Source organism: Oncorhynchus nerka, linkage group LG23, assembly GCF_034236695.1.
Source record: "Oncorhynchus nerka isolate Pitt River linkage group LG23, Oner_Uvic_2.0, whole genome shotgun sequence".
NCBI lineage: Eukaryota > Metazoa > Chordata > Actinopteri > Salmoniformes > Salmonidae > Oncorhynchus > Oncorhynchus nerka.
Window position 1 is genome coordinate 51,768,614 of NC_088418.1, and position 17,825 is coordinate 51,786,438.

Consider the following 17,825-nt stretch of genomic DNA (forward strand, 5'->3'; position numbering starts at 1 on the left):
AGCTGTGTGAATGTTTCTTTATTTTCATGAAGACTACACTGCCGGCTTTGAACTTTATGTACACACACACACAGGCTTCTTAACCAGAACATTCCAATGACTGTTGTATTTCTCAGACCTCATCTTACATGGCAAAATACAAATGTTTTTCAATCAATACAAAGGTCAATTGTGTTGTACTTCATTCAATAAGTAATATTACAACATTAAAATGTATTTGTAGAGAACCATTTAATAACAAAATAAAAATACACCCCCCCCCTAATCATTACTCAGCTAACTCAGGAAGTGATACCTCCATAGAAAATGCATTCTGGGATATTTACAGAGGGTAACTCTGACACAGTAGAGTCTCTCAGCTGATGGGCCTCTCAGTGGCAGGGTAGGGGCTCTTGGGTTACGCTGTCATGTAACAGAAGTCATGATAGATCAGGCCATTTTGGAGAAATCCTCATAGGCGATCCCGTCCACCCTCCTCCCTTTCATCCGACCCTGAGGAAGAAAAACACACCCTTGTATGAGAAAATAAGAACCATTCATATCATCCCAAAGCAGTTGCCACACCAAACATCTATTCCACCACCAAACGGTAGAAACTGATGCATGACGAGAGCCATTTTGTGCCTGGTCCTTACTGAGTCAAGTGTGAGGGTGGCACTGAACTTTCTCTCGTCTATGGAGTCCAGTAGGGCCTCTGTGTCTCTGTACACACCGTTCAGAACCAGGACCCGTTTACCTGTGGGACAGATGAGTTAGACTTGATTATTCGATTTGGTAAAATAACAGGCCAGATTACAGATATCAAGTCAAATGTACAGTTTGAAAATGATCAATTTCCTGTGGACATGTGTGTGTAACCATGGCGAGAACTAGGTTACCTGGTGCAGGGATGACCGTCTCCAGGTGACTCTGGTCTAGTTTCAGTTTGTCCCCTGAGTCAATCATCTTCACTACGGCCGTGTATTTATCCTGCACCTCCTACAACACACAACAACTGTTAGCCTAAATACATACAGTTGAAGTCAGAAGATTACATACACTTTGGTTGGAGTCATTAAAATGTGTTTTTCAACCACAGTTTTGGCAAGTCGGTTAGAACATCTACTTTGTGCATGACACAAGTAATTTTTCCAACAATTTTTTACAGACATGTTATTTCACTGTATCACAATTCCAGTGGGTCAGAAGTTTACATACACTAAGTTGACTGTGCCTTTAAAAAGCTTGGAAAATTCCAGAAAATGGTGGCATGGCTTTAGAAGCTTCTTTTAGGCTAATTGACATAATTTCAGTCAATTGGAGGTTTACCTGTGGATGTATTTCAAGGCCTACCTTCAAACTCAGTGCCTCTTTGCTTGAAATCATGGGAAAATCAAAAGAAATCAGCCAAGACCTCTGAAAAAAAATTTGTAGACCTCCACTAGTGATTCATCCTTGGGAGGAATTTCCAAAGGCCTGAAGGTACCACGTTCATCTGTACAAACAATAGTATGCAAGTAGAAACACCATGGGACCATGCAGCCGTCATTCCGCTCAGGAAGGAGACGCGTTCTGTCTCCTAGAGATGAACGTACTTTGATGTGAAAAGTGCAAATCGAAGGACCTTGTGAAGATGCTGGAGGAAACCGGTACAAAAGTATCTATATCCACAGTAAAACGAGTCCTATATCGACATAACCTGAAAGGCCGCTCAGCAAGGAAGAAGCCACTGCTCCAAGACCGTCATCAAAAAGCCAGACTACGGTTTGCAACTGCACATGGGGACAAAGATCGTACTTCTTGGAGAAATGTCCTCTGGTCTGATGAAACAAAAATAGAACTGTTTGGCCATAATGACCATCATTATGTTTGGAGGAAAAAGGGGGAGACTTGCAAGCTGTAGAACACCATCCCAACCAGGAAGCACGGGGGTGGCAGCATCATGTTGTGAGGGTGCTTTGCTGCAGGAGGAACTGGTGCACTTCACAAAATAGATGGCATCATGAGGAAAGAAAATTATGTGGATATATTTAAGCAACATCTCAAGGCATCAGGAAGTTAGTTAAAGCTTGGTCACAAATGGGTCTTCCAAATGGACAATGACCCCAAGCATACTTCCAAAGTTGTGGCAAAATGGCTTAAGGACAACAAAGTCAAGGTATTGGAGTGGCCATTACAAAGCCCTGACCTCAATCCCATAGAGAATTTGTGGGCAGAACTGAAAAAGCATGTGCGAGCAAGGAGGTCTACAAACCCGACTCAGTTACACCAGGTCTTTCAGGAGGAATGGGCCAAAATTCACCCAACTTATTGTGGGAAACTTGAGGAAGGCTACGCGAAACATTTGACCCAAGTTAAACAATTTAAAGGCAATGCTACCAAAACGAATTGAGTGTATGTAAACTTCTGACCCACTAGGAATGTGATGAAAGAAATAAAAGCTGAAAGAAATAATTCTCTCTACTATTATTCTGACATCTCACATTCTTAACTGATCCTAACTGACCTAAAACAGGGATTTTTTACTAGGATTAAATGTCAGGAATTGTGAAAAACTGAGTTTAAATGTATTTGGCTAAGGTGTATGTAAACTTCCGACTTCAACTGTATGATATTCTTCTATTGACTATAAACCTCTTATAAGCTACTTAGAACACAAAACTGGCCCAATCACCCACCATGTGTGAAACTAATGTGTTACCTTGACGACTCCTTTCTTCTTGTGGTATTTCTCCCCCAGTCTCTTGGTAACAACTTTGATTACGATGCCGGGGTGCAGCCAGTGGTCCGCTCTCACAGACCTCTTCTTCTGCTCCTCCATCTCAACGTAACACAGTACACAAAGGGTTACATGCACACGTGTTTAACACAGAGTTAACTTGAACAGTGCATCAAGTCAGAGCTGAGAGGGAAAACTGGAAACACTACCGTACCTCCATGATCTCATCCAGGGCCGACTTCTTCTTCTTCTCTTTGGCTTCTGAGGTGGAGGGCGCATCTTTCCTTTTCCCTGATCCTGCTGCCTTCAGGGCACTGGGACCCAGGGCCACACTAAGGGGAAGAGGTAGACACAGTGTTAATCAGAGTGAAATCCCCACAGTCAATTACTTTTGCTGTTTTGCATTGCTATTGATGACGGTGAGTCATTCTTACTGAGATCCAGTTGACTGTACCTGGCTTTAGATGGGCCATCCGCAGAGGAACAGGAGCCCTTGGCCAGATTGAAGGTAACTGAAATATAATCAAAAATATAACCAGTGAGAGAAGAGCGGGCATAACGGTGTAATCAGCATAATTCCTGACCAAATGCATCATGAGCTATCTATATAAAAAATACAAATAAAATACTTTTCTCTTCTTCACTTTCTCGCTTCAACTCAGTGAAAACTGGTGCTTCCTGAAAAAAAAGAGGGACAGATTGTTATGATTCCATGACATGTCATAGGTAAACAGTATCTTTGCTGAACAGCAGGGATGTGAATTCTGTCGGAGATTACATCTCTGAGCTGTGTGTGCGTGAGAATGATGTATGGTGTGTGTAGGCGCCTGAGCTGAGCCAGAGGGCAGACTGAGCATCTACCACTATCTGATTAGGAGAGGAATTTATGCTTTTTGTCCCCTCACTTTTGAAATCTCATTCACCTACTTATTAATTTGTCATTTTTTTGCTAGTAAAATGTCAATATTTTTCTTTAGAAATGAGCTGAAATAGCAAATGAATATAACACAGCTTTGGATTTCACCCGTCTCAAAATGGAATGGTTGTGAACATTTGGAACATTACACAGGTGAGCTGGTCTTCTCCCGCTCCGACCACAGGCCTACATTGCGGCTTGCAAAATGTTTATGAAATTACAACTTTAACCTGTTCATGTAAAAATGACAAAAAGCACTGATTGTTTAAAGCAAAACCGCCAAAACTATTTCTTAAGGTGAACCTGGCAATCGAAAAGCATGAATCAGAAGTTAGATGTGCAATCAGAAAGATGAGAGTTGTGTCCACTCCGGTAGCCTATACAACTCCAGTAAAACAACAAGTAAAACTATTTCCTACAGTGGTAACAATGACCCAACAAATTATATTGGTTGTCACCCAACTAATAAAGCCTAAGATTCAGAATTGCGAAAGCCATTTTACAAGCATTTGAATGCTGATTGTGCCGCAGATATACGAATATTAGATCAGAGATAGGCTCTCGTTGGTAAGAGCTGCTCTGTGCACAGTTGTTTTTTTTAAACTAGGCAAGTCAGTTAAGAACACATTCTTATTTACAATGACGGCCTAGGAACAGTGTGTTAACAACTGCCTTGTTCAGGGGCAGAACGACAGATGTCAGACCATGTCAGCTTGGGGATTCGATTTAGCAACCTTTGGGTTACTGGCCCAACGCTCTAACCACTAGGCTACCTGCCACCCTGTTATCTGACTTGGAGATCAATGACTGTCATATGAATTGACATGCTTAGTTAGATAGGCTACTGGAGGAAAGGACACATACATTCAGTCACAAAAGATTAGATGTCTTTTTGAAAAAACGTCAGTGAACTGGGGGTTTGTATAATTTAAAAATTGATTTTATGATGCACTGTATCTCTTGTACCGGGTGCCGATGCGTATCAGTGAATCATTACATCCCTGGTAAACACAACCCTTGGCCAGTCCCTGTTCAGCAGACAGAGTGTAATATGACCTCCTAGTCAGAGGAGGGCAGTAGTGGTACTCTCTCACCTCTGGCTCCCTGCCTCCTTGGCCCCGGCGGACCTGCTCCTCTATGAACTTGGCACTGCGCTCCTGGTCATCAAGGTCCTGCTTCTTCTTCTTCTCCAGCTCCTCCTGCCTCCGGATGGTCTCCGGGTCGCGGTCGATGTACTGGATGTACCAGCCTTTGGGCGTCTCGTCCACCTTACAGAAACCTGGGAGAAGTCATCAGACACAGCAATGTCAGGGATCAGACAGACACAGACAAACACACATAACTTCTGTTCTAAGGGGTATGAGCGTGACAGTACCCTCTTTCCCCAGCCACTTGGTGAATTCAGTGAGAGTCTCCCACTGGGTGGAGTTCATATGGACATGCTCTCGGTCATTGATGTACTCGTTATAGACAATGTTGTTTTGCACTCGCTTAGTTCCTGGAGGGGGGAGAGAGCGAGAGAGCGATTCAGTCAGGTTGAGGTTTGTCTTACACTCTCTTTATAAGTAGCTAGTGTAATATTGCATGCACTTATAATATATAGTTTCAGAAGAAATCAAATATTACCAAAGCGTCTTCTGATCAGCTCAATAAAGTCATTCTTGAACTCCCTTGGTGAGAGGAAGAGTGGAGAGAGGAGAAAGCAAATAAGTCCACTGGTGGAACACCTCCCCTGACTCATCATCACACCATTATTGACATGTCATTTTAACATTTTTTTCTGGAGACAGTGTTATAGAACACGACATACCAACAGCCAGACTTAAGTAAATGCAGATGGACTCACTGTGAGAAGTTGTCCATGATCTTGTTGGGGTCCTCCGAGGCCAGCAGCAGCTGTCTCTGGTGGGACTCGGACATGCAGTGGCATTTGAAGCCATTCTATGGGCAGAAAGGGAAAGCTAGTTCAACCTAAACTAGCTCGTCCCGGGCGTTACCGTTAGTGTGTAGAACCGAACTTCTGACATCCCTGATCGAGATCTAACGTTACTTTCCTGAGGACAATACAGCCTATCTAGCTCGCTAACTTACATGGTTAATTTACATTCTGTCCCAACGAGTTGGTCGTTTAGGAACGCTTGCAACATTTGGCTTGCACCTACTAGCAAATATTCCAAACGTTACGCTACATGACGTTAGATAGCTAACTTAGCTAGCCATCTTTCTTACCTCGTCTCGACATTGTTTCTGGCACATTTGACAATACCATCGCAATTTTTGAAGACCTTTTGCTTTGATCCTATTCCCGATCGCCTTTGGGCTTAGAAAACCCTCTTTCCCCATGTCAAATAATAATCGTCTACATATAAATTATTTAAATTCGAAATAAGCCTCGAACACGTTGAAACGTTGTTATGCACGTCTCCTTCCTCCTAAAAATCTACCGCTTCCCTGGGTATTTCGTCGTCATTTTACGTGTATTTTGAAGTAACGCGAGGTTTGTTTTTCCGTCCACATCCTGCCATTTACTTGCGCTTGCGCAGTCCTGCGAGTCTGACCTTCATCGAAGTAATTATGTTCGCCAGGACCAGCGCGTTGGTGTTCCTCCCACAATGGTAACGTTTTATTAGCAAAATTACGTATATTTCAAAACATGATTTTGAGCATTGTGCTGTCGTACACATATATGACAAATATGTACGCCGTATGCATTGACGAGCCATGTGAAACATTGCAAGGGCGCGCTAACCCGCAGGCCGCAGATGGTGTGTGGTGCAGAGTGAATGGTCAGGTTCAGCCGGAGGCTAAACTGACATTAGCTTGCTAACCATGTCATTGAAGTGTGACAACGAACTAACGTTGATTAAATGGTCCTTTTAGTAATTCGTACGATGCCAGATGTTTTCAGAACAGCGTTCAGTTCTTGTCAAATTCACTGTCCCTCCCACTAACTAAGTTAGCATGCATTCTCTGGATAAACCTAACATGCTAACTATTATCTGGTGACATGGACTCTAGTTTAACGTTAACTAACTGATTGCTAGTATAGTTGTACAAACAACATTCATTCGCTAATAGGTAGCTAACTATTTGTATTGGTTTTGTGAACCCTGAATTGAGGATGTCCACGTTATGTCGCGAACTTGCAATGATAATGTTCGAACTTACCTAGCTAATTCTGTTTGTTTTATAGTGGGCAGGTCAGGAACATGGCTACCTTGAAAGACAGTAAGTGTTTACCTTGCCATGTCTTTAACTACTCTGTGTTACATAACATTCACCCTTGAGCTTCCTCTTTTTAAGTCTTATGCACAAGTGAAACTTTTGAATCATGATGATATTGTAGTTGTACGTCTCAATGTTATTGAACCTCAAATGTTTAGTCAGTCCGTGGCATCCATCTTTCCCATTCTAGTCACCATCCGTTTGAAGTCCATCAAGAACATCCAAAAGATCACCAAGTCCATGAAGATGGTGGCCGCTGCTAAGTATGCCCGCGCTGAGAGGCAGCTGAAGCCCGCCCGTGTCTATGGAAATGGTGCTGTGGGTATGTCATTGCTAACTCTGCATGTTCTCTCTTTCAGATATATGTATATATATATCTCACACACTAAAGTCTAAGGGAATGGATGGTTTCTATGTGAAGTTCATCACTGTCTGTTATTATGGTCCTCTATTAGGACCATAGTGAGAAGGCAGGGGTAGGCCAGGGCCTGTATTCATAGTCTCAGAGTAGGAGTGCTGATCTAGGATCAGTTTAACCTTTTCTATCATAATGAATAAGATCACATGGACAGAGGGGACCTGATCCTAAATTAGCCCTGGTACTGAGGCGCTTCTTGAATACCATCCCTGTACTGTCACGGTCGTTTCACACACATTCATTGGAAATGTTTTTCTGGTGTTTGCCAATGGCATTCAACAAACCTGCTGACGGTCCCTCTTCTCTTGCCTGTGTGTCCTCCAGCCCTGTACGAGAAGGCTGAGATCAAGGCCCCGGAGGGAGTGGCCAACAAGCACCTCCTGATCGGTGTGTCGTCTGACCGTGGTCTCTGTGGCGCCGTCCATTCCAATGTGGCCAAGGCCATCAAGGCCAAGATTGCTACCCTCACCGGCGAGGGCAAGGAGGTGATGGTAGTCAATGTGGGGGACAAGCTGAGGAACATCCTGCAGAGGTACAGAATGATAATCAAGAAATACAGCCACTTTACTGTATGATGCCCACAGTAACAGGTCCAGTCTAGTGGTTTCCTTTGGAATTTAGTTTATTACCATGACAAGTGTTTCCTCCCTCACTCCTCGCAACCCAGGACACATAGCAATTACCTGCTGCTCAGCTGCAAAGAGGTGGGCCGCAAGCCCCCCACCTTTACCGACGCTTCCATCGTCGCCACAGAGCTGCTCAACATGGGCTACGAGTTTGACCAGGGTGCTGTCATCTACAACAGATTCAGGTATGGATGGACTCCTTTCACAGCCACATCAGTGTCTTGTCTCCTCCAAATGGTTTCTTAATTGAGCCACTATAAGGAGATAACTGTTTGAATGGGAAGATTCACATCAAGTCTCATCCTTATCCTTCAAACTACATAGCCAATTATCAGAACAAGTCTTGAATGGATGTTATTTTCCCCCCTCATTCAGGTCTGTGATCTCCTACAAGACTGACGAGAAGCCCATCTTCTCCATTGATACTGTTGCTAATTCAGGTACAACACCATTGGTTTGAAGGTAGATTAAAGAATTAAAGCGAAGTTGGGGGGGTGTTGCTAAGCTGGCAAATGGAATTGTTTTAATGTGGTCATACTATGGATCATTTAGCTATTTGATTTACAATTTTAAGACTCTTTGTTTCAAAAGAATATATACAAATAATATAGATTTTGGCCTTGACTATTAAAGCCCATAGAAATGCATTGAATAACACACTCATACATGGCAAAAAGGACAGTCCAAAAATAAATCATAGGCGACAAGGTTTTGAAGTATCTGTCCTAAATATAGGAAATATAAACATTAAAAACTTGTAGGTTTTTTGTGTGTGTGTGTGTGTGTGTGTGTGTGGGGGGGGGGGTAGGCACAACTACCTCTTATACTTCCATTACCTTCAGATGAATCCCATGACACTTGTGGGGGTCATAGAGCAAAACGGAGAACACCATCGGGTTCGTGAGAATCTCCTTTCAGCGGTGGGGGTCCTATTAGTTTGTTGCCCAATCGATTCAGACGCTACCAAACAGAAGTTGGCACATCGACAGTACTGACTCCATGTGAGTCTCCTGACATTTGTTGGGGGGGGGGGTTTGAGGAAAAGGAAGACACTATTGTGTTTGTGAGAGTCCCCTTTCCAGAGTGCTCATAATCGTTTTGTAGGCCAAACCGTTTGGACACTACAGACGTTTTCACAAGAATAACAATTTTCTGGATGTCTCATGTTCTGCCACCTTTCACTGCAAATGTGGAAGTGCTACATCGGTGGATTGAGACGCATCCAATGCAACAAAAAAAACATCTCCAACTTAAACTGACGGATTTTGATGGGGATGTTTTTGGTAAATTAGGTTGACGCACCGGTGCATCAATCGATTAGGGGGATAAAAATCGACCGACTGCTTTAACATGTATGCCCCACAAAATGGCCGACTGATATCATACGTCTTCTTTTTCCACTTCTGTAACAGAGAACATGGGCATCTATGATGACATTGATGCTGACGTGCTGAGGAACTACCAGGAGTTTGCCCTGGTCAACATAATCTACTTTGGCCTGAAGGAGTCCACAACCAGCGAGCAGAGTGCCAGGATGACCGCTATGGACAGCGCCAGCAAGAACGCCTGTGAGCATCTTCCTCCTCCCCAGCCTTTATAACAACTGGCTTATTGCTCATCTTCCTCACTTGTCTTTTAAATCAAATCAAATGTATTTATATAGCCCTTCTTACATCAGCTGATATTTCAAAGTGCTGTACAGAAACCCAGCCTAAAACCCCAAACAGCAAGCAATGCAGGTGTAGAAGCACGGTGGCTAAGAAAAACTCCCTAGAAAGGCAAAATTCTAGGAAGAAACCTAGAGAGGAACCAGGCTATGTGGGGTGGCCAGTCTTCTTCTGGCTGTGCCGGGTGGAGATTATAACAGAACATGGCCAAGATGTTCAAATGTTCATAAATGACCAGCATGGTCAAATAATAATAATCACAGTAGTTGTCGGGGGTGCAACAAGTCAGCACCTCAGGAGTAAATGTCAGTTGGCTTTTCATAGCCGATCTTTAAGAGTATCTCTTCCGCTCCTGCTGTCTCTAGAGAGTTGAAAACAGCAGGTCTGGGACAGGTAGCACGCCCGGTAAACAGGTCAGGGTTCCATAGCCGCAGGCAGAACAATTGAACAGTCCCAGGTGGACTGGGGACAGCAAGGAGTCATCATGCCAGGTAGTCCTGAGGCGTAGTCCTGAGGCATGGTCCTAGGGCTCAGGTCCTCAGAGAGAGAGAGAGAGAAAGAGAGAATTAGAGAGAGCATACTTAAATTAACACAGGACATAAGACAGGAGAAGTACTCCAGATATAACAAACTGACCTTAGCCCCCCGACACAAACTACTGAAGCATAAATACTGGAGGCTGAGACAGGAGGGATCAGGAGACACTGTGGCCCTATCCGATGATACCCCCGGACAGGGCCAAACAGGAAGGATATAACCCCACCCACTTTGCCAAAGCACAGCCCCCACACCACTAGAGGGATATCTTCAACCACCAACTTACCATCCTGAGACAAGGCCGAGTATAGCCCACAAATATCTCCGCCACGGCACAACCCAAGGGGGACAGATCAAGTCGTAGTCTTCCTGCCTGTCTCATAGCACACACAGTAGCTGTAGTCCTTTGTGATTATCTTCCTCAGTCTCCCTCTACTGCTTGATTGACCTAGTGTAATGCTTCTAGGGTTGCCATTGATATTACAATATCAGCTAATCTGGTTGCCAGGTCTGTGTGCCTGCACTTTGATGGCTTTATTCTCTGATTCATATCAACCCTGGCTCTGTTCTCTCCCCTCCAGCTGAAATGATTGATAAGCTGACCCTCACCTTCAACCGTACCAGGCAGGCTGTCATCACCAAGGAGCTCATTGAGATCATCTCTGGAGCTGCTGCCCTGTGAGTACTGTTCACGATGTCAGCTTCTTTCTGCCCATCTCGCTCTTTCTCTGTTTCACTCTTAGTCCCTCTCTGTTTCACTCTCTCCCTTGGTGTTTGATCTGTCCCTCAGTAATGTTTTTTCCCCATACACAAAACAACCCCACTCATTCTTAACCTTGATTAGCTACCTACGTCTTTGAAAATATCCCCAATTTGACTCCTTGCATGAGCTCACCCATTCTTTGTCATTAAACATTGAGTTATTTTTTTAAGTTTGTTCACTAACCATTATTTTGTCACCCTTATTACTCCACTCCAACCCCTCATGTTGGTATCAGGACCTAAATCACGTGATCGTAGGTAAAAGTCTCTAGGATACACTCACTGGACACAGAAAGGAAGAAAAACGTGCTTTTCGGAAAACCATCCCACTGTAGTCTAAGATAGAATAGCTCCCTCTAGGGCCTAGTGTGTTCGATCATGTATCCTGTGTTTTGTTAAAAGCCGATTAGAAAGCCTGTTATTCCCTCACATTTACTGTGATATTTTGGTTGGGTATTTTGATTTCATCCCGTTTTATCTGAATGCGTGTTCTCTGTGGTTTCAGATAAATGGACGAGGTCCTCCTGCCATCCATCGCCAGTGGTTCTGGAATACATGCTTCTAAATACGAGAGTTTATGAACATTTGTGCTTCTATTTGTAAAATATATGGGGGGAATAATTAACCTCTTACAGAGAAACATGTTCCCTTCAGATGTCCTCCTAGTTCCACTCACAATAAATCCTACTTGTGACCATGAAAAAGATGAGTGTTGAGATGTTTGAACATAAACCTAGGCTACAATTTTACATTGCTGTTTTGTTTTCCTTCTGCCTGAACAATGGAAATGGACTTCCAAATATAGGCTATAGTCTATGGCAGGTATTCCCCAACTGGGGTACGCCAAATAAAAATACATTTCAAATCATTTTTATTTTATTTGTTTAATTCCCCCAAATTTCACAGTCCATTTATACATTCTCTCGCCTGAGTAGCCTCGTTTCACTGCCAAAAATAAAATTAAACCATCTAGTCTTCAGTGAAATAACAATGTCAAACAATTAACATCCAATTACATTAACCTTTACTCTCGCAGGAATTTCACTAATGTTGCCAAACGTAGCTGCTGCTCTTTCCATTTGCACGAAAATGGATAAATAAAGTAAGGTCCGCGTCTATAAGAGACACATACCAGCTCTATTGGTTGTACTGCCACTACTAGCAGTACTACACCTGCACCTGTCGACGCAAGTTGTTCTGCTTCCACGAGCACAACCAATGCTAGCATCAGTAATTCTACATTTGTTGTTAGCCCAGATAGCATGGACACTGACAGTTGTGAATCTGATGCAGCTGAAGAGCTACTGCCTGCCCCCTTACCCGGGAAAGCACCGAACAACAGACGCATGTGGGAACATCGAAGAGGCGCAAATATAACTACATTGATTTGTGGTTCACTTATATTGGGAGTAGTGCCTTTCCTCAACCACAGTGTGTTATATGTGCAAAAGTACTATCTCACAACTCGATGAAACCTTCACCCTTGCGCAGACATTTAGAAACAAAACATGCCAATTTGAAAAATAAACCATGGGAGTTTTTCGAGTGAGATTTAAGACACGTATAAAAGCAACATATACCATTAATAAGAAGGGTCTAGAAGCGTCTATGGTGAGCTACCCAAAGGCTGGGACAGGTAAACCCCCTACTATTCTGCTGCCGCGGATATAGCTGGGGGGAAAGGGCCAACACACTATACAGACAATACCGTCATCAAACGACACTGTTTCACGATGCATCAGCGACATGGCAGGGGATGTTTTGAAACAACGAATGCTTTGCATACAAGCCAGTGAATTCTATGCTTTACAGCTGGATGAGTCAACAGACATGGCGGGCCTGGCACAGCTCCTGGTATATGTCCGTTACTTTTATGGGGGGGTCAATTAAGGAATACATCCTATTCTGCAAACCACTGGAAATCAGGACAACATGAGAGGATATTTTTAAAGTACTGGACAGCTTTGTGACATCAAATGGAATTTGGTGGTCAAGATATGTTGGTATCTGTACTAATGGCACAAAAGCCATGACAGGAAGACATAGTGGAGTGGTAACGCGCGTGCAAGCAGTTGCTCCCGACGTCACTTCGGTACACTGCAGCATCCACTGAGAGGCTCTTGCTGCCAATTGGGTGCGCAATTACGCAGGTACTTTCCCGAAACGGATGACACAAACAACTGGATTCGTTTATCCCTTTCATGCCCTGCCTCCAGTCCACTTACCGATATGTGAACAAGAGAGCCTCATTAAAATTGCAACAAGCGGTTCTGTGACAATATAATTTAATCAGAAGCCACTGCCAAATTTCTGGATTGGGTTGCGCTCAGAGTATCCTGCCTGGCAAATCTCGCTGTCAAGACACTGATGCCCTTTGCAACCACATACCTATGTGAGAGTGGATTCTCAGCCCTCATTAGCATGACAACTAAATACAGGCACAGACAGTGTGTGGAAAAAGACTGAGACTCTCCAATACAACCCAACTTTGCAGAGTTATGTGCATCGTTTCAAGCACACCCTTCTCATTAACCCGTGGTGAGTTATTCACAATTTTTGACGAATAAAGAGCCAAATTATTGATTATTAATATATTATTATTTGTGTGCTGGTCATATAAGAGTTCTTTGTCACTTCCCACGAGCCTGGTTGTGACAAAAACTCACCCTCTTTCTTATGATTAATAAATGCATCGTATAGTGTGTGTCTGGCAGGCTTACAACGATGTCAAAAAACAACATTTGAGAGTGCGCTGACCCTGGTGCTAGAGGGAGTACGGCAGCTGGAGGTTGACTGTTTGAAGGGGTACGGGACTATAAAAAGTTCAATGTAGATCAATGTATCACTCAAAAGGTTATCATTGCACTCAATTCCTTTGAAAAAAGTTATGGTATTTGTCTACACTGAAAAAATATATAAACGCAATCATTTCAAAGATTTTACTGAGTTACAATTCATCTATGGAAATCGGTCGATTGAAATAAATAAATTAGGCCCTAATCTATGGATTTCACATAACTGGGAATACAGATATGCATCTGTTGATCACAGACCCTTAAAAAAGAAGAAGGTATCAGAAAACCAGTCAGTATCTGGTGACCACCATTTGCCTCGTGCGGCGAGACATCTCCTTCACATGGAGTTGATCAGGCTTTTGATTGTCACCTGTGGAATTTTATCCCACTCGTCAATGGCTGTGCGAAGTTGCTGGATATTGGCGGGAACTGGAACACGCTGTCGATCCCGAACATGCTCAATGGGTGACATGTCTTGAGTATGCAGTCCATGGAAGAATTGGAACATGTTCAGCTTCCTGGAATTGTGTACAGGTCCTTGTGAAATGGTGCCATTTATTATCATGCTGAAACATGAGGTGAATGGCATGACAATGGTTCTCAGGATCTCATCACGTATCGATGCATTCAAATTACCATCAATAAAATGCAATTGTATTTGTTGCCTGTATCTTATGCCTGCCCATACCATAACCCCACCGCCATCATGGGGCACTCTGTTTACAACGTTGACATCAGCAAACTGCTCTCCAACATGACACCATACACGCTGTCTCCCTTGTACAGTTGAAACCGGGATTCATCCGTGAAGAGCAATTTGGTCACCTACAAACAAGCAAGATTTCTGGCTCTCACAGACCTGTAACTTATTCTTTAAGAGGCTCCTCTGTCCTCCTCTCGTTACCTGTATTAATGGCACCTGTTTGAACTTGTTATCAGTATAAAAGACACCTGTCCACAACCTCAAACATTCACACTCCAAACTCCACTATGGCCAAGACCAAAGAGCTGTCAAAGGACACCAGAAACAAAATTGTAGACCTGCAACAGGCTGGGAAGACTGAATCTGCAATAGGTAAGCAGCTTGGTTTGAAGAAATCAACTGTGGGAGCAATTATTAGGAAATGGAAGACATACAAGACCACTGATAATCTCTCTCGATCTGGGGCTCCATGCAAGATCTCACCCCGTGGGGTCAAAATGATCACAAGAACGGTGAGAAAAAATCCCAGAACCACACGGGGGGACCTAGTGAATGACCTGCAGAGAGCTGGGACCAAAGTAACAAAGTCTACCATCAGTAACACACTACGCCGCCAGGGACTCAAATCCTGCAATGCCAGACGTGTCCCCCTGCTTAAGCCAGTACATGTCCAGGCCCGTCTGAAGTTTGCTAGAGAGCATTTGGATGATCCAAAAGAAGATTGGGAGAATGTCATATGGTCAGATGAAACCAAAATATAACTTTTTGTTAAAAACTCAACTCGTTGTGTTTGGAGGACAAAAGAATGCTGAGTTGCATCCAAAGAACACCATACCTACTGTGAAGCATGGGGGTGGAAACATCATGCTTTGGGGCTGTTTTTCTGCAAAGGGACCAGGACGACTGATCCGTGTAAAGGAAAGAATGAATGGGGCCATGTATCGTGAGATTTTGAGTGAAAACCTCCTTCCATCAGCAAGGGCATTGAAGATGAAACGTGGCTGGGACTTTCAGCATGACAATGATCCCAAACACACCGCCCGGGCAACGAAGGAGTGGCTTCGTAAGAAGCATTTCAAGGTCCTGGAGTGGCCTAGCCAGTCTCCAGATCTCAACCCCATAGAACATCTTTGGAGAGAGTTGAAAGTCCGTGTTGCCCAGCAACAGCCCCAAAACATCACTGCTCTAGAGGAGATCTGCATGGAGGAATGGGCCAAAATACCAGCAACAGTGTGTGAAAACTTTGTGATGACTTCCAGAAAATGTTTGACCTCTGTCATTGCCAACAAAGGGTATATAACAAAGTATTGAGATAAACTTTTGTTATTGACCAAATACTTATATAAAATATAATTTTGTCTGTCATAGTTGAAGTGTACCTATTATGAAATTTACAGGCCTCTCTCATCTTTTTAAGTGGGAGAACTTCCACAATTGGTGGCTGACTAAATACTTTTTTGCCCCACTGTACACACACACACACACACACACACACACACACACACACATACATACATACATACTGTACATACATACGCTACTATGGGTTTCTTCACGGTACCCAAACCAAAAACAGATTTAATGCGTCGTTCAGTTATTTATAGAGCCATGTCATCGTGGAATGCTCTGCCACCAGAAGTTGCATAGATCATAGTGTTTTAACATGATTTTGGAATGACTACCTCACCTCTGTACCCCACACATACAATTATCTGTAAGGTTCCTCAGTCCAGTTGTGAATTTCAAACCGTTTCAACCACAAAGACCAGGGAGGTTTTCCAACGCATTGCAAAGAATGGCACCTATTGTTAGATAGGTACAAATACAAAAAAAGCAGACATTGAATATCCTTTTGAGCACGGTGAAGTTATTCATTACACTTTGGACAGTGTATCAATACACCCAGTCTCTACAAAGATACAGGCATCCTTCCAAACTCAGTTCTTGGAGAGTAACTGCTCAGGGTTTTCACCATGAGGCCAATGGTGACTTTAAAACAGTTACAGAGTTTAATGGCTGTGACAGGAGAAACTGAGGATGGATCAACAACATTGTAGTTACTCCACAATACTAACCTAATTGACAGAGTGAAAAGAAGGAGGCGTGTACAGAATAAAAATATTCCAAAACATGCATCCTGTTTGCAACAAGGCACTAAAGTAATATTGCAAAAAAGTGGGCAAAGCAAATAACTTTTTGTCCTCAATACAGAATGTTATTTTTAGGGCAATACCAATACAACACATTACAGAGTACCACTCTCCATATTTGCAAGCATAGTGGTGACTGAATCATGTTATGGGTATGCTTGTAACTGTTAAGGACTAGAGAGTTTTTCAGGATAAAAAAGAAATGGAATGGAGCTAATAAGCATAGGCTCATTCTTAGAGGAAAACCTGGTTCAGTCTGCTTTCCACCAGGAATGGAGAGAAAAATGAACCTTTCAACAGGACAATAACCTAAAACACAATGCCAAATCTACAGTACTTACCAAGAAGACAGTGAAAGACAGTGCAGAGTAACAGTTTTGACTTAAATCCGCTTGAAAATCTATGGCAACACTTGAAAATGATCAACAAGCAATTTGACAGAGCTTGAAGAATTTTGAAATGAAAATATGATCAAATGTTGCACAATCCAGGTGTGGAAAGCTCTAGGAGACTCACCCAGAAAGACTCAAAGATGTAATCACTGCCAAAGGTGCTTCTAAAAAGTATTGACTGAGGGGTGTGAATACTTATGTAAATGAGATGTATTTACATATTTCCGTATTCAAACCCATATTTCCTTTTTAATACATTTGTACAAATTTCTAAAAACATGTTTTCTCTTTGTCATTATGGGGTATTGTGTGTAGATAGGTGAGAAAAACATATATTTTATCCATTTTGATTTGAATACATTCTGACGATACTACATATGAGTAGTGTGTAAACAGTATTTTTGTTGTCTCTTGGTGTCTTTCCAATATATAACTATTAAAAAATGTAATATCTTATGTTGTTCTTGTCTACAACCGTTTTGCACTTTGTCATGTATTTGTAAGTTTTATGTGGACCCCAAGAAGCTGCTTCATGTACAGTAGCTGACAGGGATCCTACTAAACTAAACTCCCCACGTCTCCGTAAGTAAAGAAAGTAAGCATTGTCCGAGGTAGAATGACCCACATGTCCTTAGGGTGGACATTATAGCATGGTTGTGTGAAGTGTAGGAAGAGGATGTTTGTGTGGTCTTCTCAAGTTCTGATTTGCCAGGACGCCACACAGCAGGATAGAGAGGTGTGGTATTGGTGGTGGTGGGGGCCCAGTCCAAATGGACAGAAAGGTGTGTGTTATTTGTGTGATGTAAGGAGGGTGTGGTCCAGACTGGCAGGATGGCAGACAGTGAGAGTTAACTGGGCCTGGAGCCAGGACTCAGCTGGATGTCTCTCTCTACTCTACTCCACTTCCACTGCTCTCTGACTCAACCTCCTGCAGTT

General features: G+C 43.0%; 2 protein-coding genes across 4 annotated transcripts; one reads left to right on the forward strand and one right to left on the reverse strand.

Annotated features, from left to right (window-relative positions):
• Window positions 1-3: 3 nt before the first annotated feature.
• Window positions 4-6,072, reverse strand: LOC115107020 (DNA/RNA-binding protein KIN17-like). Its single transcript, XM_029630348.2, has 12 exons — window positions 5,844-6,072; window positions 5,461-5,555; window positions 5,241-5,284; window positions 4,990-5,112; window positions 4,709-4,893; window positions 3,328-3,376; window positions 3,153-3,210; window positions 2,913-3,030; window positions 2,681-2,800; window positions 879-978; window positions 636-736; window positions 4-492 (listed from the first exon to the last, which is right to left on the reverse strand). Exons 1-12 carry the CDS (start codon window positions 5,955-5,957, stop codon window positions 430-432), a joined length of 1,170 nt encoding a protein of 389 aa, XP_029486208.1. The 5' UTR covers window positions 5,958-6,072; the 3' UTR covers window positions 4-429.
• A 48-nt stretch (window positions 6,073-6,120) lies between these two features.
• LOC115107021 (ATP synthase subunit gamma, mitochondrial-like) lies at window positions 6,121-11,717 on the forward strand. 3 transcript variants are annotated; one of them, XM_065008224.1, is made up of 10 exons: window positions 6,121-6,229; window positions 6,808-6,842; window positions 7,030-7,161; window positions 7,582-7,789; window positions 7,925-8,068; window positions 8,259-8,323; window positions 9,296-9,451; window positions 10,669-10,765; window positions 11,086-11,107; window positions 11,355-11,717. In XM_065008224.1, the coding sequence occupies exons 1-9, from the start codon at window positions 6,189-6,191 to the stop codon at window positions 11,090-11,092; spliced, it is 885 nt and encodes a 294-aa protein (XP_064864296.1). In that variant the 5' UTR covers window positions 6,121-6,188; the 3' UTR covers window positions 11,093-11,107; window positions 11,355-11,717. The 3 variants fall into 3 exon arrangements, with proteins under 3 accessions (XP_064864296.1, XP_029486210.1, XP_029486209.1); XM_029630349.2 differs by lacking the exon at window positions 11,086-11,107 and having other exon boundaries at window positions 6,122-6,229; XM_029630350.2 differs by lacking the exons at window positions 11,086-11,107; window positions 11,355-11,717 and having other exon boundaries at window positions 10,669-10,769.
• The last annotated feature ends 6,108 nt before the right edge of the window (window positions 11,718-17,825 follow it).

Coding starts and splice junctions, on each gene's coding strand:
- LOC115107020 (XM_029630348.2), bottom strand. CDS start 5,957: ATGGGGAAAGAGGGTTTTCTAAGCCCAAAGGCGATCGGGAATAGGATC. Junction 5,285..5,460: donor ATCATGGACAACTTCTCACA/GTGAGTCCATCT, acceptor CCTCTCACCAAG/GGAGTTCAAGAATGACTTTA. Junction 979..2,680: donor AGAAGAAAGGAGTCGTCAAG/GTAACACATTAG, acceptor TGTGTGTTGTAG/GAGGTGCAGGATAAATACAC.
- LOC115107021 (XM_065008224.1), top strand. CDS start 6,189: ATGTTCGCCAGGACCAGCGCGTTGGTGTTCCTCCCACAATG. Junction 6,230..6,807: donor TTGGTGTTCCTCCCACAATG/GTAACGTTTTAT, acceptor TTTGTTTTATAG/TGGGCAGGTCAGGAACATGG. Junction 7,162..7,581: donor CTATGGAAATGGTGCTGTGG/GTATGTCATTGC, acceptor TGTGTCCTCCAG/CCCTGTACGAGAAGGCTGAG.